At 37.9% G+C, this 19,836-nt stretch overlaps 1 protein-coding gene across 3 annotated transcripts in view; it reads right to left on the bottom strand.

Annotated features, from left to right (window-relative positions):
* ADAMTSL1 (ADAMTS like 1) overlaps positions 1–19,836 on the bottom strand; it is an 887,009-nt gene that overhangs the window by 366,440 nt on the left and 500,733 nt on the right. Inside the window, exon 1 of one of the 3 annotated variants that reach the window (XM_033123966.1) lies at positions 15,384–15,579. The exons of the other annotated variants lie outside the window; for them this stretch is intronic. Within the exon in view, the coding sequence (XP_032979857.1) occupies positions 15,384–15,446 (63 nt within the window). The 5' untranslated portion in view covers positions 15,447–15,579. Of the gene's footprint in view, positions 1–15,383; positions 15,580–19,836 lie in introns of those variants that run through there. 3 annotated transcript variants of the gene reach the window in all.

Raw genomic sequence — 19,836 nt, forward strand, 5'->3', positions numbered from 1 at the left:
TTGTTTTGTTTTTGATGTGGGTGGGTTCTATAAATCATCTTCAAAGATAACAGACAAAGCCCCAACAGGTGAGAGCTGTTTAGAATCTTTTAAATATTCAATTAGATCAGTGGTTATCAACTGTGGCTACATGTGTAAATTTCCAAGGAACTCAAGGAAAATTGCCGATGCCTGGGCCCCTCCCCAAACCACCTGAATCTGACTCTGTTACAAGACGGAGGTCGGTGGCTGCCCATTTTTAGTTCTTAGTTCTCAAGGTGATTTTGATGCAGAAGACAGTGAGAACCCTGAATTAGACAATGTTTATGAGTGAATTCACAGGATGACTTTCTTGAACCAGCCGTTATCTTTATTCTGTTTCAGATTCCCTGACTTTAACAGGCTCCAGACACCCCCAAAATTAAAAAAAAGAATCCCAGTTTTTCTTCCCAGCCCCTTTGAGATTGCATGGGAGACTTCAGTTTGCAGGCAAAGCCATCAGCTGCCTTGAATTGGGGAGAAGATAAGAGATTGGTTTCTGGGAATGAGTTAGAGGAATTTCAGCCTGTAGGAGGGGAATAATAATAAATGCTGATGTTTACTGGGCACTGGCTATGTGTGTGAGCTATTGTACTAAGTATGTTGCATGACTCGTTTTATTAAATTTCACAATAATCCTTTGAGGTAGACGCTATTGTTGGTCCCTGTTTTGCAGACAAGGAAACTGAGACACAGAGAATAACAGGAAGGTTACACTGGTGCAGCCAGGATTTGAGTCCAGGCAGTCTGGCTCAAGAGATCTGCTCTTAACAACCAAACACACCAGTAAGGTGCTCAACCTGGTGTATATCAGAATCACCTGGAGAGCTAAGAAAGTATCCAGGGGTCCAGGCTCATTGAGTAGGAGGGTCCTGAGCCTTGAGAATTTTAACAAGTGCTTACCTGATTCTGAGACTGGTTCCAAATTAGGAACTACTGCATTACATTATATTGCTTACAGTAAGAAAACTGCATATATCTTGCATATATATATATATATATATATATATATATATATATATATATACAACAAAGGAGGTCCTAGGCAAGGGACTTTGCCCTTGGTATGGCACAGACCAGAAGTAAAGTAAGTTCAATGGTTCAATGTACAAACTCGCAGTGTCATAAATTGGCAAGGAAAGGCAGAAACCATCTGCATCAGAGGAAGGTGAACAGGCAGAAGGAAGGAAGGAAGAGAGGAGTCCATAAATCATGTGTTTGCATCTGACTCTCAAGCCTAGCTTTGCTCCCATTGGTTAGATATAGGAAAGACCCTGACACAGTGTTTCACAGAATTCAAGGTGCCACAGAATGAAGTCACATTATTTGATGTACCAAGAAGAACAAAAAAAGAAGCCACCCATTAAACTGTGACCTGCTATCAACGACAAGATTCACCCACATTTCTAAAATCTGAAAAAATAAATGTGTATCTTAGGATCGATGAAATACGGTACAAGCAGTGAACTCTAATGAACTTGGTTCTGAAACTGAGGAAATCACTCAGCACGTTGGGGAGGCTCCTGCTGACAGAGTCCAAATAACATAGTTCCAACAACATGGAAAATAGTCTGTACTGCATATTTTAATATGATTTGTTTGCAGAAAAAATTGAATACACGTACACTAAAAGTAGAGGAATTCACACCACGCTTTATGTCCTAGTACTCAGATTTCTTATCTGTGAAATGGGTTGTGGTTAAGGCTTATCTGAGGTAACATCTATAAACAAATAGCTCAGTGCTTGGCCCATAGGAGGACACTGAAAAATCAAGTTTTTTCCCCCTTGCTAAGTCTGAAGAGATTTTTATGTTGTTTGCAGTCAGTTTGGGGGTAGGAGGGAGGAAAGTTAAAGTGGTAGGTATCCAAAATTAGAATGAAAGTCAGAAGGACCACATGATTTAAAACATACATACCTGTTTGATGCTGTTTCAAAGCAAATCTACTTTATGAGGTGAGGCCAAGTTATAATCAATTTTGTATTAATGCTGAGTGAAGAGCTACAGGCACACTGAAGACGATTCATAATTAGATAAAGAAATTATATATACACAGATTCCAATGCCTGATTAAAAGTCTGATGCCTTATGAACTGGATTTATAAAGAAAATATATGAAAAATATATGTGACATTTAACTCTCATTTTCTTTAAAAAGAACTTGTGGGTTATTTTTTTGGATCACATTATATTTTTAATATGAAATAATAAATTTATGAATTTTAGATATGGCTTGATTATTTTCTGAAGATCACAATTAATATTTAATCAGGGAATATAAATTTAGACCCTTTATGCTGTGTATTTGCTAGAGTTTCAGCTGCTTTCAAAGGGAACTTTGCATGGACAGCCTTTATTAGATAATGTGGAGAACTGCAAGAATTAGGGCAAAGATATTTGCTGGCTTCTCAAGGAAAGATTCATAACTGTGACACGAATGTGAAGAGCTGAATAGGGTACTGTTTGGTGAGAAAACAGATAAATAATCATACATGGGAAAATACTGCAGTCTGATTACAGAGCAAAAATGACTCCATTTTATGGACTTTGTGTTACAGCAGGGTGGTACAGCTTTCAAAAAGCACAGGGGTACTTATTTGAAATAAGCATTATTTATTTTGAAAGATTCACTGAGAGTGAATAAAGGATTAAGTCACAGGAGTGTGGCAATATCTTTAGTAAGGTTGGGCCTGAATGCACTCATTCCTGAGAGGGCAACATAAAGTTCTTAACTTTTTAGGATACTGATACATTTGTAGTTCCAGAAGGCCTGACATCATTTGCCGGGCAGGGTGGAATTCTGACTGCCGGTCACATTTTTGAACAGGGAGCTCTTGATTAAAAGTATCCACTCTTTCACGTGTTCATTCAGCAAACATCTGAGCACCTACTCAGTGCCAGGCTAAAGGCTGTATGCTAAGCAGTGGGACCTAAAGAGCCCAGGACACAGCTGGTGCTTTAAGACTCTCCGAGGCCACCAGATGTAATGCGAAGGAATTCTTCTTGCAAAGAACTTTGTAGCTATACTTAAGGATGCTTTTCTCTCGTTTCCACTGCTGCTGCTGCCTTCATGGCTTCTCACCAGGAGAGGAGCTATAATGTTCTAACTGGCCTTTTGGTCTCGGGGGGGCCTCTCCACTCTGTGGAGCCACTACAGCTGTCATTCTGTAACACAAGCTTGGGTCAAAGCTCCTGGGCATAGCATGCAAGGCCCTGCATGAGCTGGCTGTGATCCAGCCACTGGGATTTACTCACTGATCCTTGAAGTCACCTTCCTTTTCCTTCCTCTGTGCCTCTGCTCGTGCAGGTGCCTCTGCCTGGAAGGCCCCCTTTCCCTGTTTTGTCTGCCTAGTGAACCTCCATTGATTCTCTAAGACTCACTTTAAATGTCCCTTCTTTCATGTCACCTTCAGTGACCCATCTCAAAGTCAAGTTATTCTGTGCCTAGCACAGAGCCTGGGACACTGCAGACAATGAATGCCAGTTTCCTTCCTTTGTTTCCTTCCTTGTGCTACTACTGAACTTTATTCCCTCCATTTAGCCTGTCTGTGTTATCTTTCTAAAACTTTATTTAGAATCTGTGTCTTTCCTGGGGCATGTGACTGTGTCTTATTTACCTTTGTGTCCTAAGGAAAGTGTTTGGCATAGGGCATGCCAGTCCATGACAAAGTTTTTACCGATACAAAGAAGAAATAAAAAGAAAAAGAAGGACTTTGCTTAGTTTTCCATAAAGCTAGATGTGGTGAGTTAGATTTTTTCCTGTATATTTGGAAATTTGGGCTTATTCAAATAACCTTTAGTTTGCATAGTTTGAAAAAAAAAAAAAGGTAAAAGTGGGACAAGAATGAACTCTGCCTGGGTTCAAATCTGCACTCTGCCACTAACTAGCTGACTGACCTGAAGCATGTTTCCTCATTTGTACAACGAGAAAAATAATTGTAACTACTCCATAGGGTTGTTATGAGAATTAGATAATTCAATATATGTAAAATGCATCTCATATTGCAGCATGAACTATTATTTCATTTGTGCAACTATGGTGATAGAAGTTTATTTTATTAACGTCTTCACAAAACGAAGGAATTAAAAACTTTGTATCTGTTTTCCATACTTCCTACCTACTTATAAACACATTGTTATTTACTTTTGAAATTTTAATGGCCTATGAAATCCCAACAGCTGGGAATCACGGCTTTCACTTTTCTAGAACTCTCAAGTAGGCATAAACCACTAAATGGGTTTCGCAAAATCAAGATCCTGGAGTCAATAGCCAAAACAGGTCCATTGATATGAGTCCCAGCACCGCTGAACTCCAGTCAGCCAAGTGGAACAACCGGAGTAAGAATGCCTGTCTAGGATTAAAGCGGGTTGGGACTGGTAATAGGGACATGGCAGAAATGCTGGAAAATCAGAGCCCTTTCTTGCAGAGAGCTGAGAACATGCTAATTGGTCACCAGGATGATGCTCAAAGATTTGTAAAGGTCCCACATACTAATGGTTTCCACAGAGCAAGCTAAACCTTTTGAGGTAAACCCTACTTTCATTAGTGCTCGATATGCCACTGAGGCCTTTTATTCTCTTGAATGAGGGGCTGGTTTAAAGCTTTCACTATTTAAGCATAGTCCTAAAATTGAAAAGACAGGTGTTTATGTATCAAATAAACACTGAGACAAAGTAATACACTCATTAAGCTTAGGTTTCAGTATTACTAAAAAAGAGGATTCCAGGGGAAAAAAGGCATAACTTAAAGAAGTGACCTTAAATATAAATCTTTAGAGTTTTAGAGTTTTTCTAACACATTCTTTCTTGAATCACTATAAATAATGAATTAATGTGTCTATTTCTTTAGGCAGAGACCCCCTTACATCAGCAATAGTTAAATATACAATTTAAAGAAAATATCATGACAGCAACATAAAACCAATGGAAAGTACGGGCCAATTAATTCCTGCCCTCCTCCTTTCCTCCCTGTCCCAAATCCTTTCTATTATATGTAGAAAGATCCATCTTTAGAATCATGTCTATTTTATTCAACACAGTATACCCAGTAACTAGCATGGTGCCTCATATATAGCAGATTCTCAACGAATATGCTATTTTGTACAGAGGGAAGGACGCTAATATTACTTGGAGACCTATATGTGCAAGGTTCTGCATGAAGTGACTGTCACATATACATCACCAAAATTTTCACATTTTTTCATTCAGCTCGTAAGCAAGAGAAATGAAGTTTATTGATATGACACAAGTCTAGGGCGAGAGACAAGCTTTACAAACTTCAGTCCCCTTTTTGCCCCATCCCTCTAACGTTTATGAACTAACAATGATCCTTGAGTTTTTACTCAAGATGAGTTTTCATCAGCTTCGTGGGTTCTTTGGCTTCTTGTGCATGCGACAATTTCAATATTTTGACCTTTCTCTACCTAGGCTGGCTCATCTGGCTCTTACGAGTATGTAAAGGGCCTTAGAGGCCACACAGGATAAGAGAAAAGGAATGAACTCTTTCTCAAAGGAGTATGGACTCAAAGGAAAGAGATCCAACTTCCAGGAGTTGGTCCTACCTACTGGGTGTTCCTGGCTAATATACCTCAAATCTCTTTGCACACATTTACATTTTAAGTTCAATTATCTACAAAATAAAAGGACTGAGATAGGCAATTAACTTATTTATTCAAATAACAAACTTAAGCTGAACGCTTTGCATTTATGAGGTCTGACAATTAAGTTCGCCAACTTGTTGCATTGATGTTGCTAACCTTTTCTTGATATCAGAGAGATTATTCATTATGAATTTGTACCAACTGGACAAACAGTTAACCAAGTTTACAATTTGGAAGTGCTAAAAAGGCTGCATGAAAAAGTTAAACGAAAACAACCTGAACTTTTTGCCAACAATTCATGGCTCTTGCATCACGACAATGCACCAGCTCACACGGCACTGTCTGTGAGGGAATTTTTAGCCAGTAAATAAATAACTGTATTGGAACACCCTCCCTACTCACCTGATCTGGCCCCCAAGGACTTCTTTCTTTACCCAAAGATAAAGGAAATATTGAAAGGAAGACATTTTGATGACATTCAGGATATCAAGGGTAATACGACGACAGCTCTGATGGCCATTCCAGAAATAGAGTTTCAAAATTCTTTGAAAGGTGGACTAGGCGCTGGCATCGGTGCATAGCTTCCCAAGGGGAGTACTTTGAAGGTGACAGTAGTGATATTCAGCAGTGAGGTATGTAGCACTTTTTCTAGGATGAGTTCATGAACTTAATTGTCCGACCACGTTTTAAACGCTGCCTGGTGCTAGAGATGAAAAGATATCCAAGACAAAATAAAACCAAACTCCTGCCTTCAAAGAGATCAGTCAATTGAGGTCACATTTTATGCTACCTTGAAGATTCCTTTTAATTCTACACCACTATGAATCCACGTTCCAGTATTCCAAATGTCAATTAAACTAACTCTGTAAAAGTACTTTCAAGGCATGTTTGTTAACTCAGACTAGCTACAAGCCACAAAGTAAAAATGTGTGGCATATGAGGAAAATTATATTTGGTCTCAATGACCAATGGTTATAACAACTGTAATGAAAACGCAGACATTTCTAAAAAACTTTCTTCTAAATCTCACTTCAGCACCTGAACAGTAGGAGTTCTTATTGTTTCCATGACCTTTTTTCGTTTCTGGTTCTACTGATGAAGTACAATATTTGAACAATACTCTGGCAGATTTCAAATGGTGACTGAGATTACAGGCGGCAAAGTAGGTTGAGAAATCGGACACCCTACTGTAGCTTACTATGAGAATAAAGTAAGGTATATTTATTTTATTGGACAGTTTGAATTTATTATAGGTTGCTCATAATTTCCTGTCTCATTTCTTTAGGGCTCTTGGAATTTATGTCAGGATGTCTTAGGTTATCACACTCCTTCCCTCCTTTGTCCCAACATTTATGCCAATAGGCTGAATTGACTTAGAGAAAATCCCTGGACAAAAATTGAAGGGGAAAATACCCAAAGCTTTAGTTGAAGAATGGCATAAGCTTTGGAAAAAAATCTGAAAAAGCAATGAAGATGAAAATGGAAACTCTGTGAAAATTAATGTAGTGTAGAATTGGCGAACATACCACTTATTTCTTTAAACAAATAGAAGAAAGAACCCGCTTATGAGGTGCACCCAAATAATTCACAGGTGGTGAAACTATTAGAGTCCTGCAATTTCTTGCCTCAGAAGTGGAATAAATCTCCTCTATTATAAATGGCATATGCTCAGACAGTGATTTTTCTGCTATTCCCTTTCTCTCAACTGTCTCCCTTTCAATACAGAAGGTCTTTTTAGATTTACCATAATTAACTTATTTTTAATAAGAACTTTAGAGAAAAATCTAATGAGGAAGGGAGATGAACGCTACTATAGTAATTGCACTTACAGAAATTCCAAGTGGAATGTGCTTGGTTTTTTGTTTTTTTTTTTCCGCATGGATTTTGGTTATTACAAAGTAAGCACAATGTAGTGGAAACTACATAAGCCAGAAGTCTGCCAGCATGATGCCCCAATGATAATGGGGCAGATGAAACTCCCTAGATATTTTTGGTCACACATAATTAGTGGTAATTCTCACAATGATAAGAATTCGCTCTGAGAAAAATTCTTTTCCTAAAGAGTTGATGTTAACTAAGACACTGTTCTAATGTGTCCTGCTGAACAAATTGATATTCTGAACTACGGAAATGAGGGAAAAAATAACGTTTGAAGTCAAATACTGACTGATACTATCTATGAAAATAATAGATTAATAATCTGTGGGAAGCCATAATTTACATTTACATGTGAATAAGAAAATTAAACAGAGTCTATGCAGGTGCAGAAGATGAACCGTCTCGTGGGGCAATTGAAAATAATAATATCCATTCCCTACAGAAGAGGTTTTTGAAACATTTAAAAAATACTCTGACAACAAAATATCCAGCACACTGCCAAACTCCTCATTGCCAGGATTGTGTCTTACTCTGTCTTCCATGCAGCCTAGCTCTGTGTTGAGTATACAGTTGGTGATAGATTAATGATTTTAACATAAATTAATCACTTGAGCTTTATAGTACTTTGGAGTTTACAAAATACCTAATGATGCATTTGCCTCTCCCAGCATCCTAGAGAGTTCGGTGGAATGGGCAATAGTGCATGGAAGAGGAGACAAAAGTTGGAGTGAGTTATGTGACTGGGCCATAATCACAGAGCTAGAATCATTGCTACAGCCAAGATGTTACGCCCTAAAACCACTGCTCTTTCATGACACTTTCATGATCTCCTAGAAAATGGATTGAGACTAGGTATATTCAAGAAGTGCATTTTACTTTATATGCTGCTGTGTGAAACATTTGTTTTCTTTGGCTGTGTGAGTCTGTTCCCCTCTCTGTCAGTTGTCCACTCTTTTATTTTCTGACATTTGTCTCTGGTGTGGTATCAGTGTTGGGCCTTGGTTTCTGCTTCTTGGTATCTTTTACTGTTTTCTTTGCCTTCCCCTTAGATCTGTGTAATTCTGAGTCCTTGAGTAGGTTGGTCAGTTCTGCTTTGCTCCAAGAGATTAGACTTCAACTGTTTACCACAGCCCTGTCTCTCTTGGTTCTTTTTCTCATTTCTTACCGCTTCACTCACTGTTGGATTCTATGTTTGAAAAATGGACGTGAACCCATTTTCATATTTTTCCTGCAGTACTGGCACATACTCCCAAGTACTTAGCACAGTCTAGGTGTGTGATAAGTTGTAAACCACCATTAGGATGACATGGCATCTTCTTATTTCAATTTTCCCATATAACAAATGGAATGTCGTATTAGTACTTATTAGTATTAGTATCAGTGAGTATTAGATACATGTCATTTAAATTTGAAGCATATATTATTTTAAAAGATTTTCAGTACACAAGTAACATCTTCCCACAAGTCTCAATGTTTTAACACAATAAAGGTTTATTTCTTGCTCATGGTTAAATGAATGTTCACAAATGTAACTCTATGATAGTGGCGGTATGGGGCTCTGCTCCATGTAGTCATTCAGGGACCGATGCCTTCCATTTGGTGGCTTTGCCATTCTCTAGAGTCTTAAAGTTCTTTAATGATCTGCATCCAACAGGCATGTAAAGAAAGAGTGCTTGTTGCTTAGAGGATTATATTGGAGATGTCAGGCCTAGAATTGCCGTACATCACTTCTAACTACCGGGGGCGCCAAAAAAAGTATACAAATGGACATTTTGGTCAACATTGCTCAAGTAGTAGTTTGCTGTAATCAGAAGTGTCTGGAGGCTGATGGTAACCACTTTGAGTACCTCTTGTAATTGCAGAAGTCAAATGTGACTTGTATTCATTTTTTGTTATCGGTATACGAGTACATTGAGTATTACAATTTTAATAGCTTTTTTCTTTCTTAAAATGTGTATACATTTTTTTTGGCACCCTCTGTATAATCCATGGACTAGAACTCAATCATATCGCACCATCCAATCACAGAGAAGTCTGGGAAATATAATTTATCTTTGTGCCCAGTGGTAAAAAGAAATGAGTTTTCTTCCTGAGGATTAATTTTATTAAAGGAAAAATACTTGAGAACTAAATAGATTTAAAAAGACACGAAATGTGTACAATTCATTCTAATTAACAACAGCAAAAGGGAATATTAATTATAGTTCATTGTGTAGATGTATATGTTTAAGAGAGAGAGAAAAACAAAGTATACAAGTATGTCTTCCTTTTGGAATTTATTAGAGTTGTTGACTTGGTCTTACCAACGCCAGAATCAGTGAAATGCTTCACATGTGAAATGGATGTTTACATTTCCCCTGGCTACTTGTAATTTGCCTTCTTTTCACCTTTTCTTGCCAAGTCATTCTTATTAATATGTATCCATTTATTCATTCATCCAAAAACATTTACTGAGATCTAATTACCAGACATTTTGATAGAGGAAGAACAAGCCACTCCTGTTGTCACCCACACTTTTGTGAAGTAGACAGAAATGTAAGTACCATATGAGATGTACCATGGCAGAGATAAATGAAAGGAAGCACAAGAACTAGACGAAGGTACATCTAAAATGTTGTAAAGAATATAATTAATTATTTATGCCTGTGAAAAATAATCACTAAACACTGCCTGTACGTGCAGCTATACACTGGTGGGATTTGGTGTGAGGGTAGTCAAACACAGAAATGACAGTATTTCTTCAAATGAAGGTTACAATAGTTAAAGAGATATGTTTATATGACTGAAATAAACACCATCAACAGATGTCAAAAAACATTCAAACAGATTTATAAATACTGAGCTTCTGAAAATACAACAAATAAAAAGCCAGAGGTCACTGCTGGCTGCAGGCTACTACCACCGGCTCCTCGTCGTGACATGGCCAGAAAACTTCTAACTGCCCTACAAGCAGGGTGATCTAGTTAGCAAAGTCCCAAGGAAGGGAAGCCAGAACAGTTAAGCTTTATTCAATGTAGGTCTTAATCTTGAAATTCAGGAATTGGGGAGATTTAGTCATTTATTTTTGAGCTCATGGAAAGAAGAGGTTGATAGCAACAGCTTACCCCAGTGAGCAGGCAGGCTCCCCACACAGCTGTGCTGGCCTATTTCAATTAGGATCCTTTAGGACTGACATCACCCCTGGTATGCCAGTCCTAAGCCACTCATGAGCCAGTACTGCCAATCAAGCCAAAATTCAACCACATGGTATGGTTGTTATGATGCAGACAGAAAAATGACATGACCTTGTCTCATTCTGGAGAAAACACCAAGTTTGAAGCCAGTTCTTAAGAAGAAGAAAATTAGTAAAAATGGCAAGACTATAAAACTTGATTTAGACACATTTTCCTATGATTATCTCAATACACTTAACCAGTAGGTTATTCTAATGAGACAAGGAATGCTCTCACTCCAGAGAAGACTATGGTTTTCATGCTATGAAGAGGTCACTTCTGGGTCACTCTACTCCTGAGACCACAAGAACCAGTAGAATATGCATAACAAGAGAAGTGAAGAATGCCACTTAAATAGTTAGATGTGAGAAACTTAAATAATTATACTTGAAGCCTGAAATAGACAAACTCAAAGCAGAGCTGTCACTTGACCAAAGAAACTGGACTCTATATGAAGTCAGGAAACAGACAGTCTATGGAGGATTAGAGAACTGTGTAATAGTCTCTAAAATTCCTTTCTTCTCTTAATTTAGTTCACAAACAGTTTTGATGCCGATATACAAAAAACACTCTACTAGGTGCTGTAGGAAATGCTGAAATTCACAGGACACTGTCTTTTTCCTGAAAGATTTAAAATTATATTTTGATTAAGCCATAATAAAGGGGAGAAGCAAAACATCAGACCACTTCTGATCCAACCACAAATTCTGTGCAAAATGCACCAACATAAACTGGGTTAAAAAAAACTATAGGTATTAACTACACTTTACTGATTAAAATTACACAAACCCTGACTTTAACTCTGCTGTAAGCATATAAGAATGAATTTGTGCAGCTCCTAAGTCTGAGTAACAGCCCAACACATTGTGTGCTGGAGAACTCCTTTTCAGCATATTCACACATATTGGTAAAGGGGAATCGACATATATCGATACTTGTAGAAATGCACAAATGCATTCATTTATTCATTTTCTCTCTTTCTCTCCAAAGTCTTCAATATCCATGTAGTCTTTCAAGGAAAGATTTTCCTGGTGTAACAGGATTCTTTTGTAGTTCACTAGTGACCACTATTGGACATACTTCCCTCAACTTATATGAAGCGACAGAACTGGTTCACATGAAAATAATGACGGAGGCCAGAAAGTGGTCCTCAACAGACTGAAACACTAAAAACAGCAGCCTGAGAAAATAAAAATGCTGCTGACCATGTCTAGACAAGAAAGTTCAGAAAAACATGAAGAAAAGAATTAAAAAAAAAAAAAAGTCTCACTATGTTTTGCAAATTTATGTAAAAAATCCTTAAGCTTGATTTAAAGACAGTCTAGGCATGAGAAATAGATGTAGAGTGAACAGTTAGAGAAAGATGCTTGCTCATGCACATAGACACATAGACACACACACACACACACACACACACACACACACACACACACAGACTCCCTCACTCTTATTGGAGCAGGCCACAATCTGCTGTAAATAAGGGATTTAACATTCATTCCACAAGCTAATGGTGCTTCTCGCCATCCAAGATAGATCCACTTAGATAATAGTGGAGGAGAGTGCCAGAGTGACTGAAGGGAATGGGCTATTGTGTTTGACTAGTTTCCATGTATAAATTAGTGCAGAGAAGAAAAAGAAATTCAACTGAAAAACACATGTACTTTATTATAATTCCAAGTGTTACTCTTGCAACTCCCACAATAGCAGGCTAAAGAGCTTAAAACCACTTAAAAGAAACAAAAAGCAAATGCAAATTTCATTAAATGCCTTCCTGACAAGAAATGATTTGACTTTAAGTTTGGATGGACACATATGTCAATGGCTGGTCATGGTTTCTGCCACATTCTTTTTAATCTAAACAATTGGAACAAAAGAGGAAGAATGAAAAAGGGAAGCAGGGTGGGAAGATGGGTAAAGTTCAGTTATGTGGTTTCATTTGACCTGAATATCAGGATGAAAATCTCTTGATCAGTACTATTGTCCTATTGCGTCCAGAATAAAAAAATAAATCTATGATGTGTGAGCTTTGCATGAAAATATGGGTGGTAACCTAAAATAGATACAAAAAACACAAGTACCTCATTTTCTCAGGAATAGTGCCTCAAGGGGAAAGGGCTTTGCCAAAACCAAAGATGAACAACATTTGATATTTGTACACACTCAAGAACCAGGTCATGATACAGACGATTCAGTGATATGAAGGCTGTTTTGAAGTAGAAAGTGGCTTGCCACTGAACAAGGATGTTTTCCAATGAAGTTCAAGGGATCTTTAAAATTGCTTAACTCTAAAAGCAGATAGACTCTTGTCATGTATAAAACAATTACAGAAGAAAACAAGCCAACTAGTTCAATTTCTCTATCTAGATTGAAGGTTGAGCTGACAACATCACACTTCTAGTTCTAAGTCAACTACTGATCAGGCTAAAGGTCACTTTCTCTTAGGCCAATGATTGAATTTGGGCTGCAAACCTAAAGGGGGCAGTTAATGAGCAAGTATAGCAAGTGCTTATATTACTGTACATAGCTTTAATGGCCAATACGATGCAAAAAGCCTAAATATCGCAAAGATTAAAGACCAACCTATGCTAGTGCTTCCATCATTGCTAAACATTTGATAACCATAGTACAAAGCAAACAGGTTATTTTTTTCTCCATTACGTGTGTGATCTGGGGGCTCAAATATAAGCTTATTTCCTTAGCTGTGAAATGGGTTTTAAAATGTCTTATTTACAAGGTTATTGTGATGATGCCTTGTAATGCTTTTCAAACAACTGGTCTAGCATTTGGCACTTTCAGACACACAATACATGGCAGGTATTACTAAGCTGTTATCACTCTGCAGAGGGATGTATCTTGGCACTCACCAGTCAGTTCTCTTTCTTTTCTAGCATAACTCTCAGAATCCCAGTTTATTTAAATACAGGCATAAAACAAACCTAGGTTTGATTACATTTTAGCCTCATAACACAATTATTGTAATTAAAAAGAAAATATGTTTTATGTTTTAACTGAAATAAGCAGACTCCTTTTTTTCCACGTAAGTCTCATTATATGCTCAAATACATACATGAACATTCAAGATTTCAAGGAGGAATATAATGCACTTAACAAATGAGTAGCAAAACAATCTATTCCTAAACGGAAAAGTTTTTCCAAAGTATAATGAGATCATACTTCATATGGAAGATACCAAAAAGTAATGTGTGCTGGTAATTTGTTTTATGATACAATTCAACGGGAAAATACACATTTTAAAAAAAAAATCACAAAGAAGGAGAGACGAGGCAAACTAACGGTGTGTATATAAGTAACATGTCCCATATGGAAAAAATGAGACACCTTTCATAAATTGCTGGGTTCACTAGTCATAAAGTACACCTAAACATTCTGCTTTTTTATATTACTCAGAGCGACTAAAACTTACAGTCCATTCATGCCTAAAATTCAGCTTGCCTTTAAATTTCCATAAAAACTTAAAAATATATTTCTACATTTATAGCATTTGCAATGTAGCATTATGATTTCTTGGCTACCATGATGCAAATAAGTGGGAATGTATAAAGTAGTTAATCACTGTCTGATTACTCGCTGATGAATCTTCCTGGAGTTTTTCAATTTGTACCAAATGGCTTACTTCCTTTCTTCGTAATTATAGTGCAGATCAAATTTGTCAGAGCCTAATCAGAACAAAACATTCCTTCACCATCCATGAATCAATGCAACCTATATATTTGTTGCATTTTTACCTTGCTCCCTTCCTGCCTTGTTACCTTCTGAGGAAGTGAGTGCTGGCTTGCCATAAATGTGACAGGGAGAGCTACAATCACGTTTGTTTGGAATCAGTGTGTGCAAATTTTGGAATCAACCCTTCAGATGAGGTTTACTAAGCAGCCTGCCCAGAACACTCTGGTTTAAAAAATGTGCATTGCTATTAATATTTTGAGTGTAGATTTTTTTTGGACAGTAAATGTTCATTTTCTGCCCATAAAACCAAGTATGAGTCACAATGGAACATTTACTTTGAGTCAAAAATGCAGTGTGTGCTGATGTTCAAAAGCAGAGCATCTTATCACTGTGACTGTGGAAAGGAGCCGTACAGAAAGTCAGCATTTTATTCTTCAAAAGCAGATCCGAGATCAAAGACCATAATCCTCAATTCATAAATACTAGCATTAACTTGTATCCATAGATGACTTGCAGTAATTATGAGCTATAATCTGGGTTGGCTGCAAAGAGGCTCTCATTCCCTCTTTTACCTGGTCTGTAGCACATGTTCATAGAGGGAAAAGAATTCATATATGGCAGTGGGGGAGAGCCCCTCACAGCCCATCCTTCAAAAAAATTCCAGGACCACCACAGTGAGTGAGTTTGATTTTAGGACTCCTGTCACCCAAATTCCAAGCATACACACCACCATTTATACAGTCCCCGCTCACCAAGTCTATGCAGTCTATCCCAAAGTTCATGTCTCGATATTATTAGATACCTCTAATCCCACAAAGTCTTGCAGACTTTATTTTGCTTGGGAAGTGGGGGTTAAAGTTCTAAAATACGTTTTTATTTTAATCATATAAATTAGTTTACCTGCTGTTTGAAGATAAAGACACACACACACCACCCCAACAGCACCCAGACTAAATGGCAGTAGCAACATATAGAAAGGAAAAGGCATTTACCAGGAGCAGGAAAGCCAGAAAGAGGAGCGGTGTGCCAGGAGTTGCCCGACGGCAGCATTCCATGCTTGGATCCTTGCCGGAATCCGAATCGGACACTGAATAAGCTGCTAAGTGCTCTTCTGCCTGCTGTCACATCCAGTACTGGTGCTAACACTCCAGCCCTGCCTATCAGCTTCCATCAGCCCCGCTCACATTTCCTGACTACGGGTGGGTGGGTGGGTGGATGGGTGGGGGGTAAGCTGAATGGAATCTCTCTCGGAGCAGGCAGCCAGCCAATCAGGCTCCTGCTAATCAGACATGCTGAATAACAAAGCCAGGGGGACAGAGAAAGTGTAACAGTGCGAGCAAAAAACTGGGGGAAAAGAACGAAAAAGAAAGGAGAGCAGAGCGCGCAGCAGAGCGAGAAGAGAAATGCAAAAGATGCAGAATTGCAAACGATGAAGCAAAGCCCTGTGCTGTTAACTAACCTGGTTAGTTCTGCGTGAGATACATTTCTCTTTGCCATTTGCTTGTGCCTGTTGCTTTGTAAAGTACAGTAGCTCCCTGTGACTCCGTATTGTTCCATTCAGGAGAGAAACCTAATCCCTGTCAATATATAACATATGCCATAAAGGGAAAGAATCATAGACAAAAACTGACTTAATGTGCCCTTTCAACGTGTTCTGTACAAATGCTTTATTCCTCGTCCATAAAATTCCTCTTTATTTTCCCCCTGACTTGGAAAAGGGAGACTATTAGTTTTTGCAAGTTCCTCACTAAACCTAGAGTGGTATAAGTGACTGTGTGTAGTCATTAACTTGATCTGAAAAAGAGGAAGTTGCTTCTTTGTAAAGTGACAATTTAAAACATCCAAGGTTTACTAACACTAAGGCACAATTAGAAATTTAGATCCACCAGTTTAAAAAGAAGCCCTTAACAAAGACTCAGGGATGAGTGGAGCAGAAATTTGGGGTTGAGGAGCAGCCTGGTTTTGACACACTGCCAACTCTCAACTATTTGATTTAGTGGGGGGAGGGACAGAAAGGATGAATTAAATCCTCAGTTAATCCCCAAACCTTTTAACTGACAGTTTCAGCCTCCTCCTCCTTCACGTGCTTTATGGGAGCTGTTATAATACAGCAGGAAAAGGCTGAAGTGAGTTTTACCTCCTTTTCCCTTCCAGTGTTGCAAGAGTGTTGGATGAGGAGGTGACCTGTGAAGTCCAGTTTAGCCCAGGAGGAAGTGACAATGAACACTAAAACGTTGACAAAGCCAAGAGAAGGTCGCGAAGCTTCTGAGTCTGGTTAATCCACCGGCAAGCAAGATTTGACTCCACGAGAGGAGGATTTTATTACAGTTTTAGAAAAGTGTCAACTGTCAAACAAGGACATCTTTCTCCTTATCTGTTAAGGAAATCCCTGAGTTTTTAAGAGAATGAAATAGCAAACTTGGCCTTACATTTCCATAGGTGTGTTACCAGGAAGTTTTTCCTTTGTGGATCTCCCGATAGCCAAGAAATATATATGGTGAAGGTAAAAGACATTTAGAATCACTGTTCTTTCCTTTCATTAATGAAAAAAATACTGACAAGAGGCATGAAACACACAAATGTGGAAAACCTGATGAAGCCATAATAGGCATGTGAATACAGGCAAGTCTGCCTATATACATACCTGCACTGTTGCTTTTCAAAAAGGTGAAGAAAAGCAGGTTGTTCAACTTCAGGTTACTTACTTCAAATGGTATATCAATTAAAGACAGAAGAGCTTTAAAATTCCCATTTTTAACCTGTTAGGAAAGTCAAGAGCATACAAAGATCCACCTTTTACCTCACCTAGGAAAATGGACAGCACAAATCCATAACAAAGAGGCCCTATTCTTGGGTATGCTTTTCTATTTCAGAAAGCTTTGTTTTACAAATCTCTCCCAAATTAGCAAATGCTTATAAGCTAAAGAGCATTCATGAGTTACTGTGAAAATGCTTGACTGGTGTTATCTGAAATCTTCATCAGATTAGAAAAATGGATGGACTGAAATAAACTCTCATTTATGAAGTTATGTTACATTGTCTCCCTTTTACACATTGGGGCTTTCTGCTATGGAGTGTTGTCTTCTTTCAGAGTCATTCGCTAAAGAGTTCCAACTAGTTCTATAAAATGGAATATTTTATCTAGCACCACTTCCTCCCTCTTCACACATAAACATCACTCATTAGGCAGACCAAAAGGGAAGAACAGATGGTGGGAGAAGGAATAACGACAACAAAGGTCATGGTACCATTTGCAGAAGAACAGAAAAAATCGGTGTGGTAAGAGAATAACTGGCAGCCACTTGTATGCTAGTCTAGATTCCTTCCTGCTTTGGAAATAAATACTCTCTCGATATTTTGAGTCAGATTTCTGCTTTGGAATTTTGATGGTCATGTCAAGTATAACAAGATGGTCACCTCAGTAAAGTCACCGAAAAGTACGATATTTTACTCAGTAAAGTACGGTATTTTATTTTTTTAAATTTATTGGGCTGACAATTGTTAGTAAAATTACATAGATTTCAGGTGTACAATTCTGTATTACATCATCTATAAATACCATTGTGTGTTCACCACCCAGAGGCAGTTCTCCTTCCATCACCATATATTTGATCCCCTTTACCCTCATCTCCCAACCCCACCCCCCCTTACCCTCTGGTAACCACTAAACTATTGTCTGTGTCTATGAGTTTTTGTTTCTCATTTGTTTGCCTTGTTCCTTTGTTGTTTTTGGTTTATATACCACATATCAGTGAAATCATATGGTTCTCTGCTCTTTCTGTCTGACTTGTTTCGCTTAGCATTATACTCTCAAGATCCATCCATGTTGTCACAAATGTTCCTATATCATCTTTTCTTACCGCCGAATAGTATTCCATTGTGTATATATACCACAACTTCTTTATCCATTCATCTATCGAAGGACATTTTGGTTGTTTCCATGTCTTGACCACCATAAACAAAGCTGCAATGAACATTGGAACACACGTGTCTTTATGTGTAGATGTTTTCAGATTTTTTGGGTAGATACCCAGGAGAGGGATTGCTGGGTCATATGGTAATTCTATTTGTAATTTTTTGAGGAACCTCCACACTGCCTTCCATAACAGCTGCACCAGTCTGCATTCCCACCAACAGTGTCTGAGGGTTCCTTTTTCTCCACAGCCTCTCCAACACTTGTTACTATTTGTCTTGTTGATGATAGCCATTCTGACTGGGGTGAGGTAATATCTCACTGTGGTTTTTATTTGCATTTCTCTGATGATTAGTGATGTTGAGCATTTTTTCATATGTCTATTTGCCATTTGTATGTCCTCTTTGGAGAAATGTCTCTTCAGGTCGTCTGCCCATTTTTCAATTGGGTTGTTTGTTTTTTTGTTGTTGAGTTCCTTGTATATTTTGGATATTAGCCCCTAATCGGAGGCACTGTTTGCAAAAACCTTCTCCCATTCAGTTGGTTGCCTCTTTATTTTGTCGATGGTTTCTTTTGCTGTGTAGAAGCTTTTAAGTTTCATATAGTCCCATTTGCTTATTTCAGCTTTCACTTCCATTGCCTTTGGAGTCAAATTCATAAAATGCTCTTTGAACCCAAGGTCCATAAGTTTAGTACCTATGTTTTCTTCTATGCAGTTTATTGTGTCAGGTCTTATGCTTAAGTCTTTGATCCATTTTCAATTAATTTTGGTACATGGTGACAGACAGCAGTCCAGTTTCATTCTTTTGCACGTGGCTATCCAATTCTCCCAGCACCATTTATTGAAGAGGCTGTCTTTCATCCATTGTATGTTTTTAACTTCTTTGTCAAAAATTATCTGTCCATATTTATGTGGTTTTATTTCTGGGTTCTCAATTTTACTCCATTGGTCTATGTGTCTGTTTCTCTGCCAATACCATGCTGTTTTGATTACTGTAGCCCTGTAGTACAAGCTAAAGTCAGGGAGTGTGATACCTCCAGTATTGTTCTTTTTTCTTAAGATTGCTTTGACTATTCGGGGTCTTTTGTGGTTCCAAACAAATCTGATGATTTTTTGCTCTATTTCTTTAAAAAATGCCATTGGGATTTTGATGGGGATTGCATTAAATCTGTATATTGCTTTGGGTAATATGGCCATTTTAACTATGTTGATCCTTCCAATCCATGAGCACAGAATGTCTTTCCATTTCTTTGTGTCTTCTTCAATTTCTTTCAAAAATGTCTTATAGTTTTCAGCATATAGGTCCTTCACATCCTTGGTTAAGTTTATTCCTAGGTATTTTATTCTTTTTGCTGCAATTGCAAAAGAAATTGTTTTTTGTATTTCTTTTCCTGAGATTTCATTGTTAGTATGTAGAGATGCAATGGACTTTTGTACGTTGATTTTGTAGCAGGCAACTTTACTGTATTTGTTTGTTGTATCTAATAGCTTTTTGGTGGAGTCTTTAGGGTTTTCTATATATAGCATCATG

Source organism: Rhinolophus ferrumequinum, chromosome 12 (genome assembly GCF_004115265.2).
Source record: "Rhinolophus ferrumequinum isolate MPI-CBG mRhiFer1 chromosome 12, mRhiFer1_v1.p, whole genome shotgun sequence".
In the NCBI taxonomy this organism is placed as follows: domain Eukaryota; kingdom Metazoa; phylum Chordata; class Mammalia; order Chiroptera; family Rhinolophidae; genus Rhinolophus; species Rhinolophus ferrumequinum.